At 48.5% G+C, this 20,089-nt stretch overlaps 1 protein-coding gene across 2 annotated transcripts in view; it reads right to left on the bottom strand.

Annotated features, from left to right (window-relative positions):
- Positions 1-20,089, bottom strand: part of LOC138497213 (uncharacterized) — a 371,787-nt gene that overhangs the window by 176,101 nt on the left and 175,597 nt on the right. For both annotated transcript variants that reach the window (XM_069620537.1, XM_069620538.1), the window contains one exon: positions 7,891-7,936. In XM_069620537.1, coding sequence (XP_069476638.1) covers positions 7,891-7,936 — 46 coding nt within the window. The remainder of the gene's footprint in view (positions 1-7,890; positions 7,937-20,089) is intronic.

Genomic DNA, 20,089 nt, shown 5'->3' with positions numbered 1-20,089 from the left:
GCTGTGTGGCACATGAAAAGATGCCTCGGGAGTGGTCTAAAACACCATAACTAAACAAAACACAAGAGTAAAACACACAGAATTAAAAGTTCAAAGTCCCAAAGTTTAGCAAAAGAGCTGCAGGGCTCCAAGGTTGGAGGAATTGTCACATTTATATGAATTCTTCCTAACAGGCTTCTACACTGTCCACCAGGCCAGAGGATAGAAAATTAGTCCTCACATTTTCTGTTATGTTACTTTGCATTTGTATACCGCCTTATGTATCAATGGTATGATCTCAAGGCGCTGGTAGGTTGAACGCCCTCAGGAACCGTAGTTAAGGTCAGTAGAGAAAGAGGGGAGGGAGTCCTAAGGGCCATGGGTGCCCCGGTGTGTGTGCAGCTGGTGTGGCATTTGCATGATAGCTGCTTCTTAGCGGTAGGTGTGGTGGTTGGGAGGTCAGGAATGTGTGTTCATTCTGGCAGGTTAATATCCAGACTGATTTCTGGCTGCATTAGGCCAGAGGAGACGCTTAGGCTAGCTGTGTGTGCTCAGCTAGCTGTGTTTAATCAGGGTGATGTGGAGTACGTGTCGGTATGAGAAGAGCTATACCGAATGTGTTATAATATCGCTGTGTTCTAATTGAGTGGTGGTGTATAGGAGCAAGCAGGTGTGGTAGTTTGATATGGTGGTTTTCAGTACGGCGCAGTTGAGAGCGCTAATCTGATCAGTTTTGTTCACTAAGTTTCGTCTGTTCATTCTTTGTCTGGTTCATCATTTCGTTTACTAGTATTTTCATCGATTCAAACATTCAATCCTTAATCTAGGTGAACTACTCCATCCAATCTGTCGATCCATTTTATCCTTCCCATCTGTTTAGTTTGTTCCATGTATTCTATCCTTTTATTCATTTGAACGGTTCCAAGTGTTTTACGCGTTCCATATGCTCCATTCGTTCCATGTGCTCCATCTATTCTCTCTGCTTGGTTTGTTCCATCCCGTCTATACATTCGATCAGGTCTATTCGTTCCATCCACTCCACCCGTTCCATCTACTCCATTTTTTCCATCCACTCCAATCCGTTCCATTCCGGCTTTTCGTTCAACTCCATCAGTTCCGTCCACCACTCCTGTTCCGTCCACTCCTTCTGTTCTACATTCTACCTGTTCCATTCACTCAATCCACTCCATCCACTCCATCATCGATCCAATCCATGTGTCCTCTCCGTTCCAGCCACTTGTTCCGCTTCTACCGTTTCATCTGCTTCTACAGTTCTACATTTTATTTTTCCCTCCACTTTGTCCGTTACCTCCACTTTGTCCGATCCATCCCTTTTTTCTGCTTTATCCCTTGCATCTACTGCATCGGATTCAGTTTTATCCACTGCATCCATTTCATCTGCTACATTCATTTCACCTACTGTATCTACATCATTTCTTTCAGCCACTTCATGCCTTTCATCTACTTCATTCTATTCAGTTTATCCGTTTTAATTTACACTCGCAATTATATTTTTCCGTTTTTGTCGACCTGGTCTCGATGCTGGATTGTTGATACAGCAACCACGGGCTACTGTTTATTGTTGCTGCTATACAGTTTGTGTTAAGAGTCCGTTTTTTAAGGGAAGAGCCAAGTTTTCAGTAACTTGCGGAAAGACAGGAGGTCTTCGGTGAGTCGGATGTGGGGTGGAAGTGAGTTCCACAGAGTGGGGGCAAGGGCTGAGAATGATGATCCCCCTAACCTGACTGAGTTGGTTTTTGGTATCACTAGGAGGCGGGCAGAGCTTGATCTTGGGAGTGCGTGGTGGATGGTAGGGTTTTAGTTTGTCCTGAAGATATTGAAGTCCGGTTTTATGCATTGCTCGGTGAGAGATACATAAGGTTTTGAAGGTCACCCTTCGGGCAACCGGAAGCCAGTGGAGAGTTTTGAGAACTGGGGAGATGTGATCTCTTGGACAAGTGCTAGTAGCAGTTAGGCTGCGGCATTTTGTGCTCTTTGTAGTTTAGTCAGGTGGTGCGCGTGGACTCTGAGGTAGAGGAGGGTGCGCATAGTCCAGTCTTGACATTACAATTGACTGGACCGCGGAGAGGTATGAAGAAATGCGCTTAAGAATTTTGAGGTGGTAGTGGCAGGACTTCAGAGACGTTGTTGACTTGGTGCGAGAGGGTTAGGTCAGAGTTGAGAGTGGATCAAGGTTTTTTTTTTTTTTTACTGAAGTTGAGGTTTTTGGGGAATTGCCCATGGCAGATGGCCGGGGTGGGGTGGGGTGGGCAAGAAGTTCAGTGTTGCCACAAACCAGGATTTCAGTTTTGGAGGGGTTTAACAGGAGGTGGTTTGTGGTCATCCAGTTATCAATGTCAAGGAGGCAGGTGGCGATGTTGTGTTTTGACTAAATGTTTTAGGATTAGTTGGGGGTCGTCAGCGTAATTGTAGCACAGGATATTGTGCGAGCAGATTCGTGGGAGGGTGGACATTTAGAGGTTGAAAAGGAGGGCGGATAGGCATGCTCCTTGTGGAACTCCAGTATTGACTGGTTGTGCGGGGGACTCATAGGAGGAGAGTAGGGTTATTTGGTTCCTATTGTTGAGGAAGGATGCTATCCATTTGAGAGCGTTTCCACGGATTCCTAGGGAATGGAGGCGGTAGAGGAGTATCGAGTGGTTGATTGTGTCAAAGGCGGCGGATAGGTCAAGAAGTATTAGTGCAGCGCATCCCGCAGAATCAGCAGTGTTTTTAAGGTCATCCCAGATTGAGGTTAGAGTGGTTTCGGTTCCATGTCGGGGTCTGAAACCTGATTGAGCGGGGTCTAGGAGATTGGTGGCTTCGACCAAGGCGTTTAGTTGGGAGTAGGCTGTTCCGGCAATGCGTTTAGCAAGGAATCTGGTGTTAGAGATGGGGCAGTAGTTTTTGGGTTTTAGGGAAGTTTTTTCTTATGAGAGGCTTGACATGAGCATTTTTGAACGCGTCGGGAAAAATTCCAGTGGAGAGAGAGAGAGTCATTTATGATGCAAATATTTCTTTGAGGGTTGTGGCTGGGCAGGGGTCTAGCGGGGAGCCGGATGGTTTGCGGGCGGAGAGAAGTTTGAGGAATTGGTCAGTTGATAGTGGAGTGAAAGAGTCGAAGGTCGGTTGGGTAGCGGTTGCAGGCGGTGGGATGGGAGGTAGGGTGGGTTGATTGTGTGCAAGAGGGCCAGTTTGTTGATTAGAGAATGTGTTCTTTCGAGGGCAGTGGTGTAGAAGTGGAGAGAGTGAGTCGCAGAGTGATTGTGAGGGGGGGGGGACGTCGATTGGGTGGTGGTACATGATGGTTTGGTGAATTCGGAGATGATTTTGTGGAGTTCTTTGCTGGGGTTTTCACAGTTCAGGATTCGGAAGTTGAAATTTTTTGCTTTCCAGATTTCGGCCTTGTAGTGGCGATGGTGCAGGGCCAAGGTGGATCTGCTGTGGGGGGGGGGGGGGGGGGGGGGGGGGGTTTGCCTTTCTGCCACTTTTTGTTCGAGCGATTTATATAGATGTTTTGCGGTCTTTAGTTCTGGTGTAAACGATCTAGGAAAAGAGCCATGGCGAGCTGATGGTTTACAAGTGAGGGTGAGCGGGATTAATGCAGTATTGAGCCATGAGTCAAAGGCGTCGGAGGTTAGGTGGTCATTGGGTGGGGAAGGATTTTTAGTTTCTTCCAACATTTGCATAGATTTGGGGGTACGGGGAGGGATGGGCGAATGGCGAAAGACAATGAAGTGATCGGACCAGACGGTGGGGGCGTTTAGATGTATCTGGTTGTGGGAGCTGAAGATGGCAACAAGGGTGTGTCCTTTATAGTGAGTTGGCCCGTTTATGTGCGTATGGGGGTTAATCGCATCTAGGCAGTCGACCAGAAAGTGGGTCATAGGGTTGGTGAGGATGTCAAGCCAGATGTTGAAATCTCCTAGAAGGGTGAGGGTAGGATGGTTTAATTGGAGGGTGGCTATCGAGTCACAGAGGTTGTTTGAGAATTGTCCATCGTAGCCAGGAGGTCTGTAGATTAGGAAGCTGTGGGAGAAGGAAGGGGGGGGGGAGGGATAGTTTTACGAATAGCGATTCGCAGGAAGGGATGGCGTGGCTGGTTGTCGATTGAGGTGGTGAAGTGTGACTTGAAGGCGATTGCTAGTCCTCTAGAGGGTCGGTTTAGTGGGATTAGGAAATAGTTTAGGGGGGAAGGCTTCATTGGCGATCGGGGCAAACTCAGAGAACCAGGTTTCTGTGATAAAGACTAGGTCTGGTTTGTCAGAGGTGAGGTGGTCAAAGAGGCTGTGTCTGTTTTTTGCTACAGATCGGGCATTAAAAAGGATGCATCTTGCTTCGGTACAGAAGATGATGTGGGAGTTGCAGAGGTGGACGATGGGAGGGGAGGGACAGTGAGTGGGATGGGTGGTGGGGTGGGTGGGGTGAGGGCAGTAGGTGGAACCTGGTAAGAGGGAGAGGGGGTGGCCTATGGGAAGAGTAGGCGGGCAGTCGAAGTGGTGGGGGGAGGTGTTGGATGGGTTTGGGGTCAGGGACTTGAAGGTGGGGTGTGGGGCATTAGGTGTTTCAGTTGTGGTTGGTGGGAATTCAAGGGAGAGGGGTTTTAGGCAGGGTGAGGCGGGGGAGGGCGGTGATCGAGATTGGGAGATTGAGGTGGTGGGTCGACAGGATTGGGGAGGAGTAATGAGAGCTTGAGGGAGACCAGGTACGTTTTCTCTTCAGGATTTTTGTTGCGGTTGGTGTGTGGGGGGAGGGGGTCTAAGGGTGAAAAGGATGCGGCTACTGTTCTTGCCAGGGTGAGACGTGCGGTTTTTAGAGAGGGGAAGGAGTGAGGTCGGAGGAGGGTGTTGGTGGGAGTTGATGAGGGGAAGGGCAGGTGGGAGGTTGCGGGGCTGGGTGTGATTGGGAGGACCTTTAGTTGGGCAGGCCGGGGGTGCAGGTATGATGCTCGTGGGCAGGTGTGTGGAGGGGATGGGAGGAGCAGGGGTCTTAGGATGGTTGGCTCCCCATTGGACTCCTCTACCTTGGTGTCTGGATAGGGGCTGGGGCGGGGGCGAGGTGGAGGGTGGTTCTTCTGGCTTGGGGGTTGGACATGGAGTGGGCTGAGGATGGGGTGGAGAGTGGGATGGTGAGGTGAAGGATGGGAGGAACAGCGAGAGGGAAGGGGCGTGGGTGCGTCTTTCGGCAGACCTTGGTGGGTTGGGAGGACTCATGGCGTGGTTAAGTTTGAAGTGTTAAAATTGGCACGGGATGATTTCATTCACACATCCCAGGTTCAACTATACTACAGGATGTTTTTTTACACATTCTATGTTTACCTGTACTTCAGTTAGGGATAGTTTCTACATTAGACAAACCACAGCAAGATATTATACGCTCTTTCTAAGTTTATCTATACCACAGTTAGGGACGGTTTCTATGTTCAACTGAACCATAGGAGGATATTATTCACACTGAGTTAACTATAACGCAGTTAGGCACCCTTTCTAGTTCGGCAGTAGCACAGGTTGATATTATATAGAATTTCTAAGTTCAGTTGTACCACAGGAAGGTATTATTCACACTTTATAGGTCAACTATACCACAGGATGATGAGGTTTGCACTTTCTAAGTTAGACTATGCCATTTTGGTGGGGGTTCACAGATTCTAAAATGAATTGGACTAAAATTGGACTATAGTTACGTTCTTAGGCACAGTTTCTAAATTGAACTAGAGAGCTATGCCATTGGCACACTTTCTAAATTCAACTATGGCAGTGTGGTTTCTAGGTACACTCATTGAGCTAGATCACAGTTAGGTTATATGTGACAGTTCTAAATTCAACTTTGGCACAATGTGGTTATCAGGCACACTTTCTAAATTGAACTAGACCACAGCTGCGCTACTGGCACCGTTCTAACTTCAGCTGTGCCACATTGATGTTATTAGGCATACTTTCTAAATAGAACTAATCTACGATCACGCTATTAGGTACACTGTCTAAGTTGAGCTACACCACAGGTACGCTAGTAGGCACCAATTATAATTCAACTTTGGCACAATGAGGTTGTTAGGCACATTCTAAATTGAACTAGACCACAGTTACACTAATTAGGCATACTTCTAAGTTCAACTTCGGCATAATGAGGTAACTGGGCACACTTTCTAGATTGAACTAGACCACAGCGGCGCTACTGGCACAGTTCTAACTTCAGCTTTGACACTGAGGTTATTAGGCACATTTTTTAAATTCAAATATACCACAGTTATGCTATTAGGAACACTTTTTAAATACAACTTTAGTGCAGTGAAGCCAATTCAATTTAGGCTTTTTAAATTCAGCTATCACTGAAGCTATTGGGCATATTTTCTAGGTTCAAGCTTTGGCACAGTGACGCTATTAGGCACACTTTGTAGATTCAATTTTAGCACAGTGGCGATATTACGCACACTTTCTGAATGCAACTATACCACAAAGATGCTTATTAGGCACACTTTCTGGTCAGCTATACCACAGTGATGTTATTAGGCACACTTTCTAAATGCAACTATATCACAGTGGTGATATTTCTAGATTCAACTGTACTACAGTGATATTAGGCACACTTTCTGAATTCAACTATACTAGTGATTATATTGGGCACACTTTCTAAATGCAACAATCTGTTACGCTATTATGCACGCTTTCTACGGTCAACTATACTGCAGTCATGATATTGAGCACACTTTATAAATGCAACTACACCACAGTGACGCTAATTAGGCACACATGATATTTGTGCAGCCAATCTAATGTGAGATTCAACACAGTGGAACAATTCAGGCATACTTCATGTTGGGAATACAGTCTAGATGCAAGAATTACAACAGTAGGGTTTGTAGCTATGAGTGGTAGGGTTGTCTGGCGTGAAGTAATTGCTTCAGTCCCCACCCTTGCCACACTTAATTTTTGGTTGGTGCGGTTGATGTCAGACTACTGGCTCCCCGTTTCTCCTGCGGATACGATCCAAAGCCGTTTCTGTAGGAGCTGCCCTTTGCCTTGGGTCATTCGCCGCAGGGCTGCCCAGGAGGGTCTATTAAGACCAGTGGTCTGAGCAATCAGGGGTGGGTGGGCGGTAGGCTAAATCAGGAATTGCGAGCGGGATTGCAGCGACGGGGATAGCGGGTCTCAAGGGCACAGAGCCCGAATTTAAAAACACAAGGATCACAGGAAAAACACCCCCAGCAGCGCGCAATATTGAAAACAGTGCTCACCTTGAGATGTTGGCAAAAGTGACGAGCGCGAGCAGCTCGGGCCTAGGCTACGGAACAGAGTGAATTGACCAATCGGAGAGCGTGGGCGGGTCAGGAGGCAGGCTAAATCAGGAAGTGCGAGTGGGATTGCAGCCACAGGGATAGCGGGTCTCACAAAGGCACAGAGCAGCACATATGTCAAAAACCAGACCTGGAGATCATGTGCAAAACGCACAGGCGCCGCTACCACTCACTACAGTACAGTTAATCGCAGCAAACTTAGGCTTTTTCCTATACTTTAAAAATAATATGTGCCAGAACGGTTTCTTTTTAAAACAAAAGGTTAGGAACTGTGGCAAAACAGTGCTGTTCCCAACCAATCCTTTGCACTTCGACCACTGTCTGAAGGAATATTGAGGGTTGGAGGTTAGAACTGTATGGATAAATTTACCATGGAGTGTATGCGCCACTGAAGAGGAAGGAGATGACAAAAGGCATGTCCAAACAGCAAAATGGGGAAATATTTATTACCGCACTAAAAAAGAGCCAACCTTTAAATCAGTCAACCTTGAAAAAATGAAGTATACAAGGTTCTGTGGCAAAGACACTTTCAATTTAAACAAACATTAGGGGCAACATTTGTATTTAAAGTCACCTGAAGAACAAGTGACATGATATATTTTTGCATGGTCACTCACCTGCTTCTTTTTATGTCAATTTCATCTGGTCTGATGTCTAGCAAGGCTAAAATATGGAAAAACGGATAAATAGTAATTATTTAGCAACATAAGACATGGCTGTGTACTTAAACATGTAGTTCTTGTTCACCAAGTACAGTGCATATATAGTAAGTATTCTAGCCATACACCTGGAAGAAAATGTAATTTTAACAAGTGGTTTACCCATTACTCTTTGCGCTCTAGAATAGATTTAGATACTGTGTAGAATGTATTTTCAAGTCTGAGAAAGAAAACAAAATTGTGCATCTCCACCTGTTGACTAAGCATGCAAACAAGTGGAATGTACCAAATATCTGTTCCTATACTTCTGGCCTGAAATCACATAAGCCAAGAGTGCTCAAGTTGAGGAGAATTTTAATTTCAGTGCTAATTCCTCCCACCTTAGAGACCCAACCAGCTCTTTTGCTGGATTTACGACTTCTTAATCTGAACTCCCGAGTGAGTGGGACCTTCTTCTCACATATGTTACACCCCCCCCCCCATTTGGATTGTGTGTGTTCACTGTTTTTGGAGTCTGACAAACTCCATAGGCATCTGCTTTTTGTATGGCAACACAGAACACCTTCAGTGCGGTGTCACTGAGAAGTCCTTTGGATGTCTCTTAAGGTTTAAATACCTTTTCTTGGGTCAACTACCATTCCCAAGAATATTAAAGTGAAATTTATCCTGCACACCTTTTCTCTTTGTAGGTCCAGCACACACCATCTTACATGGAGGGAAGGGGGGGAGGGGGGTTTACTCAGTAGCCCCTCATCCGACTTTCTCTTAACATTTTTGTTACCATCACTACTTCAAATGGCTGGTGACAGTGGTTTAATTTTTACTACCATTGTGCTTTTTTAACCGCATGCTGAACCCTCAGCTGCAATACTGCACCAATGGGTGTCCATTTTGTCAAAATGGCCAGTTCTTTTTCTCGCCATTTTCTGTTTGTGAGGTCTTTCTTGGCTTTTACTCTGTGCGTTGAGAAAGATTTGAGCCCTTGGTGCGCTTTGCCTTTGGCGGGCTTCACCCCTGAAGCTCGCCCCTGGCTCCAGTGTGTCTGGAAGGGCAGGAAGTCCCCTTTCCCTTATCTGACATACATTCAAAGGATTTTTGGTTACTTTAAAAAAGTGTGCTGTAAAGCACCAGTAATCCCGAGAGGGACAGTCTGGTTCACAGTTACTTTGTTTAAATAATACAAGGGTTGGGGATGGACGGTCGACGAGCCCTTCCCCGGTCTTGGTGATGCAAGGGAAAGTGGGGTGTGGGGGGAAGACAAGCCCTTCCCTGGTCTTTGCTTCAGTTTCTTCTAAATGACCGTTAGGTTGTCAGCAAGCTTTAGCCTTGTTGCTTTATGCCACCTAATGTTAGCCTTGTCACGTATGCTGGCCTTAACTGGGGTCGTTGCCCCCCCGGTTTGTCAGGGATAAACCGCTGTTCGTGTCCCCATTTACTGGTGTCTCGTAAAGTTAATCTGTGCCTCCTGTGAACAGATGTCCTTCTTTCTTCTACCTAGCTCCGATACGAGGACGGGAATGCTTCTAGTTAAGGATTCCGGATTACTGCACCTTTCCTTCAATTTCTATGGACCAACAAACTTGTTGGTTTAATGTTTGTATCTGACCTGTGGTTTTTAACGCGCAGTGAAGCCTTAAACTACACTGCACTATCTTTTGCCCATCTGTTATGTGGAACTGACATGTCTGTCGGGCTGTGACTTGTTTTTACTCTTACTAACTTATGAGAGAGACCTGAAGGTGTCTCACCCGCTAGTCCCTGGGAGGGATCTGTCATCCAGGTGGCCAGGACACAGCCATCGCTTTTGGATCAAGTTCCTGGGGTGGACCAGTGCGGGAGGATCAACTGGGTGAGGGGTCTTCGGGGATTGGGACACAATGGCGAGATGCAGTATCTCCTTCCCTGTAACACCTTTACCCCATCCTACCAGGGAGGATACTTAGGAATTCAACCCCTCAGCCCTCTTTCACAACACAGACAATTTCTCATGGACAGCTCACTTTGAGAAAAAAATGGACCAACACGTCCCAATACGATAGGCAGGGTCAAGCAATTACGGACCACACCACACCAACACACACACACGCGCCCCCCGACTTCCATTACATTTCCCCACACGGATAAAAATCGGAGCACAAGAGCACACTCTGGGCGAGGCAAAGCACTTGAGGAAGCAGCAGTTCCAAGACGGCAGTTGGCAAAAGACGGCAAAAGAGAAGGGGACCGCAAGGATGGACGTGCCTTTGACCTTTTCGGTGAGGCACCATTACTTTCACAAAACCTTTATAATAGAAAGCAAATGGCCAGGAAACCAGGCTGAAGAATCCAGCATTGTGCATCAGAGGTACCCGTGACTCTCCCGCGTCAACAATCAAGGCAGAAAGAAACACCTGCTGCCGTGGTACTTTCCTTAGATCCTACAACAAAGCAAAGCCAGTAAAATCAGCACCGTCTGAGTTGGAGGCCGATACCAGACCGGTGTTTGTTAAAGCCAAGATTGCAAGCAGCAATATTGTATGGATAACGCTGAAGCAACAGTGTATGAAGCGCATGCGACAACCAACACAAGAAAAATTGAACAGATGAGTGATCGATTGAATTTTGAAACCAAGATACTATACCTTAGAGTGGTCCGGCATTGCATGCATGCCCATTTGAAGGTCTCCGTAAGATATCAGACTGAGAGGTGGCAAAAGCGAAAGTGTGACAAAGGAATGTGAATCGAAATGACAGGACAAGCAAAATCCTGTGCACAACCGAAAGTCTCCGATGTTAAGAGTAAAGAAAGTTGATGAAGTAGATAAAGTTGGTCCAAGCCCGAATGAAGAAGATCAGCGGAGAGCTTTTGGATAAAGCAAGTTTTTGTTAAAGTAAAATAGAAAATTAGTCACCCGGCAGAGTGAGATCTATTATTGGCTAGTGGGGTCTGCTGCTTTACCTGGCTTTTAGGCTAAGAGGACGACCCCTGAACCCACTCGAGAGATCCTGGAGGAAACTGAGGGAGTCAAGACTCCTGTCCAGCTACAAGACTTGCGAGGAGACTGACGACCAGTCGGAATAAGGCTTGGCGACCAACTTCTTCTGCTGCTCTGGTAGAGCCCTGTCCTGTGGAAGATTTCCAGCAGCCCTGCGAAGGAGCTGTAACTCTTGGAGTGGAGGGAAAATCCGTTCGACATCAGCTCAGAATCCTACGAGGAAGAGCCTTCAGAAGTGCCCCAGGACTGCCCTGGGGCTGACCAGCTCTGCGTTTGGGCTACCGTGCTGCAGTCGCCGCTGTTCCGAGTGAAGGCCTGGAACTTCGGGGTTCCTCCGCTTTTAAGACTTACCTCTGCAAAATTTCCTAGCTTCAAGGGGACCCGAGATAGGAGTGAAAGCCTGACCGTGACAAACAAGTACTTTTGCATCACCATGGATCTGTGGGCATCACCCAAAGTCGCTTTCCTGCGTACATTCCTGTCCTGAGAGGGGCCCTGCATTGATACTGCCTCCTCGTCCCAGTATTTCGGATCACAGGTTTTTCCTTATAATACAAATACCCATATGGTTTATCAATATTCATTTTATAAGGTGCTTTGGGAGTGTGAAACAATTTTCTGGGTAGAGGTGTGGGGATAGTTTCTTCTCATTTCTGGGAAAATGTCATTTGACTCGTCGCAGTGCCTAAAGGACAAGTTGGTGGCAGCAGTTACATTTTTTTACATTTATTTTATTCTTATGATCAACAGATGCACAGCACGTACATTACATTCTATTTTCTTTCAACATGAGGCAAATGTACGAACAAAAGTTTAACAATAACATCACAACCCCACCGCCCCCTCCCCCCCTAACCTTGAGTTTGTCGGGTTGAGATGAGTCCATAAGACTTTTTGACCATATACCTACAACTAGAAAGAACCCGACAAGGTGCATGCCTACTTCCTGTTAGGCAGTATTGCATGCAGTACCCTCTGGGACCACCACATACAATTAGGACTACAGGTGCAAGCAAAAGTCTGTACTACAGTTTGTGATAGCAAGCCGAGCAGCTAGGCTTATCTCAAGAGGGAATGTGAGCAGTACAAGGTTACACAGAGGTCTTACAATCACAGTGGTTCCAGTTGACACTTGAGGTTTCTTGGTAAAACACTTAATTTATGACACAATCATTTAGAAAACATTCACTATAAGGCGGCAACTTAATATATACAAAAACACTTCAATACCAAACCAATAAGTTTGAGTAATTTAGGCTCCCCTGAAATAGGAGCAAAATGGCATTTCAGTTACTTTCAATGTGAGTAAAAGGCACAAGTTAACAGAATAGATCAAAAATACTTTCTTAGGCAGTGCAAATAGTTTTAGTTCACTAGAGGACTCAATGAAGTTCAATAGGCATAGGCCAAAGTCAATGGACTAGTGTCTTGGATAGGAAAGCGTAGTTCTTGAATTAAACAGTAAAGTCTTTGCCAATGTTCTCCTAAGTAGTTTGTATGAAAAGAATGTCTTGTCACAAGCTGATTAGGCCTGCAAGTTAGAAAAAGTTCCACAAACTTTCTCTGTGAGAGGTAAGTTCTCTCAATCGGGTTGGCACAGTACCTTAATATGAAGAACAAGATGCGGCAGAAGGCGTTGGTTCCTGCCAGTTCCTGCAGATCTCACTGTTCCTGAGCCTCAATCGTGGGGACAAGAGGTAGGACGTCGGGGGGACTCCTGCACTGCACAGGATCGTCGAAAAACTAGGACAAAAATGGAGTCACTTCAGTTCGAGGAGCTGTCAAGCACACAAGCTGGTGTCCTTCCCCCTGGTTAATCCCCACCAGCTCCGAGAATGGTAGCCAGGTGGCTTACGAGTTGATTGGTCCCACCAACTCAAAGAAAGAAGTAGTCCTTGAAGGGGCTCCTCTGTCGAGATGAACTTGGCGATTTGGACCTGCAGCAGGGCTTCACCAGGCAAGTTTTCTCCCGCTTATTCCAGCCTGACTCACCCATAAGGGTGGTGTCCTTGCTGGACTGTCAGCCAGCCAATCAATCAATCACGCCAGAGTGCATTTGGGTGTCCTAGGAGACTAAGCACAGGGAGTTTCGGGCAGCTCCCTCATTTCCTGCCCACCCCAGAGGCAGTCTTCAGTCTTGAAGCCCCCTCAAAAGCATAGCAACAAAGGGCCTAAACCTGGTTTGGCATGCAGAGAAACACTAGAAGGACTTCTCCAAAAAGAAATGGCGAAAAAAGAAATCTGGGACCCGTTTAAACAAAGGGGCTTAAGTTGCCATCTTGAAAAACATGACTCCCGCGATTTTTAGCTACCAATGTTCGCGGTCGGGAAAAATCATGGTAGTTCTTTGTAAAAGCATGCCCACCAGCCATTTCGATAGAAAAGGGTAGCATTTGACTGCTACATGAGTTTTGAGACACAGGGGATACTAGGTAACCCCTCCAGCACTCTATAGGAAGATAGTGTGTGCTGAGACTAGGAATTTAAAAAGACTATTAAAGTCAATTTAACCCTACATTCTCTGGGAAACTTTATCCCAGAGAAGGTATTTAAACCTTTGGGAAGTCTAAAAAGAGGGTGCAGTGTAACACATGAAAAGATGCCTATGGAGTTATCTTAAAACTCCATAACCAAAGAAGAGTAAAACACATCAAAAAACATGAGTGGGAAAAAAGGCTCACACTTTCCAGGTAAAAAAAAAGATCAAGTCCGACTGATGAGTTGGGGTCTGAAAGTCTGCGCCCGCCGACAGATGAGCGGACTCCCCACCACTGTAACGCTCGATGGAAACTCAGCAAGAGTGATCTTATCCTCAAAGCTTCCCAATACCAGAATCAAAAGGGTGTTGAAAAACTCTTGCAGAGGGTGCATCCGTAGCCTGTACAGCCGGACTTGATGGACTTCCCCCTTGCGATCTTCAGGGTTAACAGCCGTTGTACCTTGCCCAGGATGGCCGCTATCCTCTCTGATGGAGACGCCAGGCACACGCTGTTGAGCTAGACCCCAGGAACAGAACGTCTTGCGATGGCACCAAGCAGGACTTTGCATAGTTCACCGAGAACCCCAGCTCCGTCAGCAGCTGGACTGTCTTCACTGTGTGTTCGACAGCGATTTCCCTCGATTTCGCTAGGATGAGCCAGTCGTGCAGGTAAGGGTAAACGTGGATCCCTCGAAGACCCAGCCATGCTGCCACTAGTGCCAGGCACTTGGTGAAAACCCTTGGTGGCGACTTCAATCCGAAGGGGAAGGTCTTGAACTAGTAATGCTGCCCTTGGACCACAAAGCGCAGAAACTTGCGGTGCCCCTTGTAAATGGGGGGGGGGGGGGGGGGGGGAGGGGGGGGGGCACTAGGATTGACAAGGAAGTACCGAGGGTACACTCCGGAGCTTCTTTGGGACGAGCTCTATCGTGCCCTTCTTCAGCAGGAGCCGAGGGACGTGGTTTCCTGCCTGGCCACTGGTGGTATGCAAGGACACTGTTGGAATTCCAGGGTGTGTCCGTAGGCCAGAGCGTCCAGCACCCAACGGTCAGTGGAGACAGACTTCCACATGCTGACGAAGTTCGCCAGCCGGCCTCCAACTGGGGTGCGCAGGTGGGTGCCAGAAGTCACGGCTAGTTCAATTTTGCTTCACCGTGGAGGCGCCGGCTTGGGGGTCTTGATGATAGCGACTTCCTCCAGACTTGCTGCGGCCCCATGTAGGCCTCATGGGCTGAAGAGCGGGACGGTTCACAGTAGGACTAAGCCTGGGCCAAAGCCTTTGGAGGAACCTTGGGATTTTCCTCTGGAGGTCCGAAAGGAACGCTGTCACTGTTTAAGCATGCCTAAGGCACGAGCCGTCTCAGTGTTCGCCTTAAAGCCTGAAGAGCCTTGTACACGGTCTTACCAAACAAATTTTCTGTCGAAGGGTATGTCCTTAACCCTCGACTGCTCCTCCTGGCGGCAGTTAGTGGCCCTTAACCAACTTTGCCGACGAAATGTTGCCCATTTGACGGAATCCTGTGCCAGCAAGGTCTGTGGCCACTGTAATGGCATGGTCAAGACGCCACCTCATCCTCCTGCAGGATCTCAAACGTTTCTGCTCTCCTGTCATCAGGAAGGAAGACCAGGAGAGGAGCGACCTCAAACCAGAGCTCCCTGTTGTAGTGCGCCACTATGGCGAGGGCCGCTTTGATGGTCGCCACCACCGACGCGATGACCCTTCGTTCCAAGGCGTCCAACTTCTTTCCCTCGATGTCTGGGGGTGAGGAGGTTGTCGATGTGGAAGAGCCAGAAGATTTATCGCCGCTACCGAGACCACCGAATCCGAGGAAGGCTGGGATCTCAAACACTTTGGTGCAGAGTCCGGCACCCTGTACTTTTTCTCGTATCGGTCCCTCTTCACCGGGGAAGAGGACGGATTCTTCATCAGGGAGAGTCCCTGGTCCAAGAGCGGAATTGAAAGCAGTCTTCCTCTTAGCCTCGCAGCGATGGTACAGGAAACCCTTCTCCTCGGTGACTAGTTGAAACAGTTCTGAGGCTCTGGAGATCATGGCGTGGAAAGAAGTTCTCGTCGGGCAGTGAGGCCCTAGGTAGCGGGGATGGGATGTCTCCTAACCAGTCATCGTCCATGTCTATGCCCGCCGTCTCCGGGTCCGTCTCATCCCTCGGCGGAGGGGAGGGAGGCAAAGGGTGATAAGGCAGTGGAGGGTGAACTCTCCTCTTCTTGACAGGGGGTTTGTCTGATGGCCCAGGTGCCGCGGCAAAAAATAAAAATACATTAATAAAACAGCGTCGTCTGCTCCAACCCACGTAAGTGGGAAGAGCTGACACTGCAGGGATCACAGAGGGCAGGCGGCACACGCAGAAGTGTGCCGCCCTAAAGGTAAGTGAGGTGCGGATTGGGAGGGGTAATGCAGGCCAGGGGAAGCGGGCACAGTGATCCATATGATCACTGCGCCGCACTGTAACTGCCGTCAGCATTTTCGGCGTTGCAGCTGCGGACGGCGCAGTGATCACAGATCTGTCCGAAGAAGGCCTTGCAACCAATTTCTATTGCTGTCCTGGAATAGCCCAGTCTGATAAGAGATCTAAAGTACTTTGTTGGAGCTTTGACCATGGGAGTGGAGGGAACATCCATTCCAGACGTCTGCTTGGCGTCCTGCAAACCAGAGCCTTCAGAAGTGCCCCATAGACAATCTGGCTGACCAGCTTGAGGTTTGGGCTAACATGCTACAGATGTCGCTGTTCGCGCTGAGGCCCAGAACTTTGGGGATCGACACCTTCAGCTACTGGACTAGTCCCTGCATTGAGGGGACCAGAGTTAGAAGGCAAAGCCCGACCAGAGCAGACGGCGGGAAACAAGACCTTGGACACTCTTCTGAAGACCTATCAAGTCCCAAGAAGTAACCAATTGGGAGGTGAGTTACAGCGGTACTTTTCTGTCCCCTATTTTGCCCTTTTAAAAGTTTGGTAACCTTTAGAAAGTTTAACACTTTGGCGCTGCCATTACTTGCTCACACAAGTCTTCAGAAAGTTGGGAATAGCTTTGTTAGTTCCAACAGAGTGTCCTCTGACGACTGGAACAATTCCCAGGTCCCCAGGACACCTACCCTTGCGTTTTAATGTGTCAGAAGCTTCCTTGGAACTTTGGTGAACTTTTGGACACAAGGGCCCATTCAACATAGGGTTTTGAGATTCCCTGGGACCCGACAAGGTTATATGTCTTCCTTACCTTTCATGTCAGGTATTGTGGAGTATTTCTGTAATTTCTGCACTGTCTAGATGGATGTATATTTATGTGTTTTATATTAGTTGTGCGATAGTAACTACCCACAGTCATTTTGTCATTGTGTGGGTTTGGCTTTAAGTTATGTCAAAGGTTTTTATACTGCGCACGGTCACCACCTGCATGGTCCCTTGGGGCTCTGGCGGATCGTTAAGGCAAGAGGGTAACAGGGATGTAAGTTAGTTGGACTAAGAGCAGGGAGCTCGGCTGTGCTGTTGGCAACATTCGTTCGGTTTACACCCTTTGGGGAGCATAGGTGTGATTAACGGTTGGTATAGGTCATGTGCTGCTGTACAAGGCTGTGTGGTTTGTGTTGTTGTAAGGAAGTGAGTGCGGTTTGTTTTTCTGTAGAAATATGGTTGTGTTTAGTTCAGATGTGTATGCAGCAGAACAAGTTACTTACCTGTAACTATTGTTCTCCAGCATAGTTGGCATGTATTCACATGCTCATGAATATTCCCGCCGTCGGGCCGGGAATCCTCGGTAAAAGAAAAACAATCACTTACAAACTGTATTTCTCCTCTAAACCAATCCTTGTCCTCTGGGTCATACTGCCCCCATCCAATGACAGTCCCCCCGCTAAGCCCCTCCGCTGGCAGGCATCTTCAGATTTGGTAAGCACGTAAAGTGGCAGTATGACAAAGAAGAGCCGCAGAAGGGATGAGGAAGGGTTTGCATGTGAATCCATGCCAGACCCATCCTGGAGAACAATAGTTACAGGCAAGTAACGTGTTCCTTCTCAAGCATGGGGTCTAGCATGGATTCACATGCTCATGAATAATGAATGCATAGCAGTACAACATTACAAAGCCACGGGAGGTCCCATGGCGCAACAGAAGTAATTAACTTAACTCTGGAACAGATGCGCATCAAGCGATCCACTCGGGAGGACAGCTCAGGGGCAACGTGCTCGCCTTGGAAACAAAGTGACAAGGAGATACTCAGTTTAAATCCCCGGGTCCACGTTTAGAAACCTCTGGGTATTAAGTGTGTTATAAATAACCAATCCTATCATAAGCCAACAGGTTGAATAGCACTGCAAGGCTGACTCTGGACTCCTCCCTGGACCTCCACGAAGCAGCCCTGCAGATGTCCAGCAGGAGCACACCAGACAAGAACGCCGTCATCGCAGTGATCGCTCTGGTGGAATGAGCTCGGCCAGCCGGGTAGCGGTCGATTCGCCAACCAATGGGTGCATGATGCAGCCAGAGAGCCACCTTGAGATGGAAAACTTGGACAAGACCTTCCTATGGTTCACAGGACCAAAGTTCATGAACAGTTGAGAAGTCTTCTGTAAACTTTGTGCGTTTCACGTAGAACTTCAGGGCACAGGCAACGTCCAGCGAGTGCAAGGCCCTTTCAGCGGGTGACTAAATCTTCGGGAAAAAACACTGGTAACACCAAAGGCTTGTTCAGTTGGAATTCCGACAGAACCTTGGCATGAAAGAGGGGTGCGTCCGCAGCACCACCCTCGATTTGTGGAAGTCCGATACGGTTGCTTGCAGGATAGGACCTGGATCTCACCCACTCTTGGCAGAGGTGATGGCTACAAGGCAAGCCGTTTTCCAAGAGAGGAACGAGAGGGACCTGATGCATAGGCTCGAAGGCGCCCCGCTCCCCCCGAACCCCACCACGAGCCTCATCAGCACCAAGTTCCCATGTCGGGGAAAAAGCGAGTTCTATGAGGAACGCTCCTTGACGAGTCGATGAGATCAAAGTGATGATCTTCTTGGAGACCTGGTGTAGCGGGAGATAGCCGCCAGATGTACCTTTATGGAGGCGTGTGCCAGGCAGGCATTTGCCAAGGATAGCAAGTACGGAAGGATCTGCGGCCCGTGACCCTCAGAGGGGTGATCTGAGACCGGCACCACGTAGCTTAACACTTCCACTTGTGACTGTAGCACTTCAAAGTCGACGATGCCCTGGCCTTGGCAAGGACCTCCCTACAGTCTGCAAGCAACTCATATCCTCCAAACTCTAGGGCTGCAGGAGCCAAGCCCGCAGGTTCAGCGATCCCGGGTCGTGATATAAAATTGCACCTCCATCTCTGGTGAGGCCATGCCGGGCCGATGAGTATCATCCTGTACCGGTACAGTCTGAGTTGACCGATGACTTGTAGCAGTAGTAGGAACAGGGAACCGCATATTGAAACAGGCCTTCCCAAGGGAAGGAGAATGCGTACTCCATGCTCCCTGGCAGGGGAAACCTGCTGGTGAACCTCTGGCACTTGGTGTTAGTCGCCGTCGCAATCAGATCGATCTGGAGACTGCCCCACAGGCGGAAAAGTTTGTCCACCTGATCCTGCTGAAGCTCCCACTCGTGGCAAGAGCGCAGCTCCCTGCAGAGTGAGTCAGCGACAGTGTTCTTTACTCCTGCAAGGTGAAACGAAACAAGGAACATCCCCTGTGCGACGGCCCAGTGCCACAAGTCCTGCACCTCTTTGGAGAGCGCTGGGATCTGGTGCCCTCCCTGCCCCCCCCACTCTGGATGTAAATCATTGTGGTGGTATGGTCTGTGAAGACTCCCACTTTGCCCTTGAGAGACGTCAGAAACTACTTGATGGCCCAAAACACTGCCTGTAGTTCCAGTCCGTTGATGTGGAGCATCTTCTCCTCCAGCAGCCACAGACCTCTGGTGGGAAGACGCCCGGTGTGAGCTCCCCATCCTTCAAGGGAAGCATCTGTCGCGACAGTCTCCTGGTACTGGGGGCTCCAGATGACCACCTTATCGCTCGACGAACTACTGTAGAGCGAAATTCTGTCCTGGAAACCTCCGGACACCTCGATCCAACAGGCATCCAGGAATCCAGCAGCTGGAGCATTCGCAATCTTCAGAACCGGATCAGTTCTATACATGACAATGCCGAGCAGAGACTTGATAGTACTCACTGTGGCGATATTGAGTGCCAACAGCCATTGCACCTGCCCCAAGATAGCCGCTAGCCTCACCTCTGCTGGCGCCGCATTGCATGACAGTGTCGAGCCTGGATCCCAGGAACAGCGTGTCCTGCGATGGAGTCAAGCAGGACTTTGCATAATTCATCAAGAACCCCAGGTCAGTCCGTTAACCTGGCCCGGATGAGCCAGTCGTCATGGTAAGGATACACATTAATCCCTTGCAGTCGTAAATGGGCCGCCACTGGAGCCAGGCACTTGAAGACTCTGGGCGCTGACTTCATTCTGGCCAAAACCGGGGCACAGTGGACTGGGTCAACCCTTTTTGCTTTCGAAAGGGAGGCCACAAACAATTTCCTCGAGGGCCTTAACAGGCAGGTCAGACACCTTCTCCTGCTTGGCCTTCTCTGGTTTCTCCCGCAGCTTCCCTGGGAGAGCTGACTTACTCTTGGACGAAGAGCTGGAGATCGTGGCAGACAGACTATTAACATGCCTTGACCGTCGCGGGCCCCGCTTGTGCGGC

Source organism: Ambystoma mexicanum, chromosome 5q, assembly GCF_040938575.1.
Source record: "Ambystoma mexicanum isolate Mex_15411 chromosome 5q, UKY_AmexF1_1, whole genome shotgun sequence".
Taxonomy (NCBI): domain Eukaryota; kingdom Metazoa; phylum Chordata; class Amphibia; order Caudata; family Ambystomatidae; genus Ambystoma; species Ambystoma mexicanum.
Note: the sequence above shows the minus strand (reverse complement) of the source record. Positions and strands in the feature narration are given on the sequence as shown.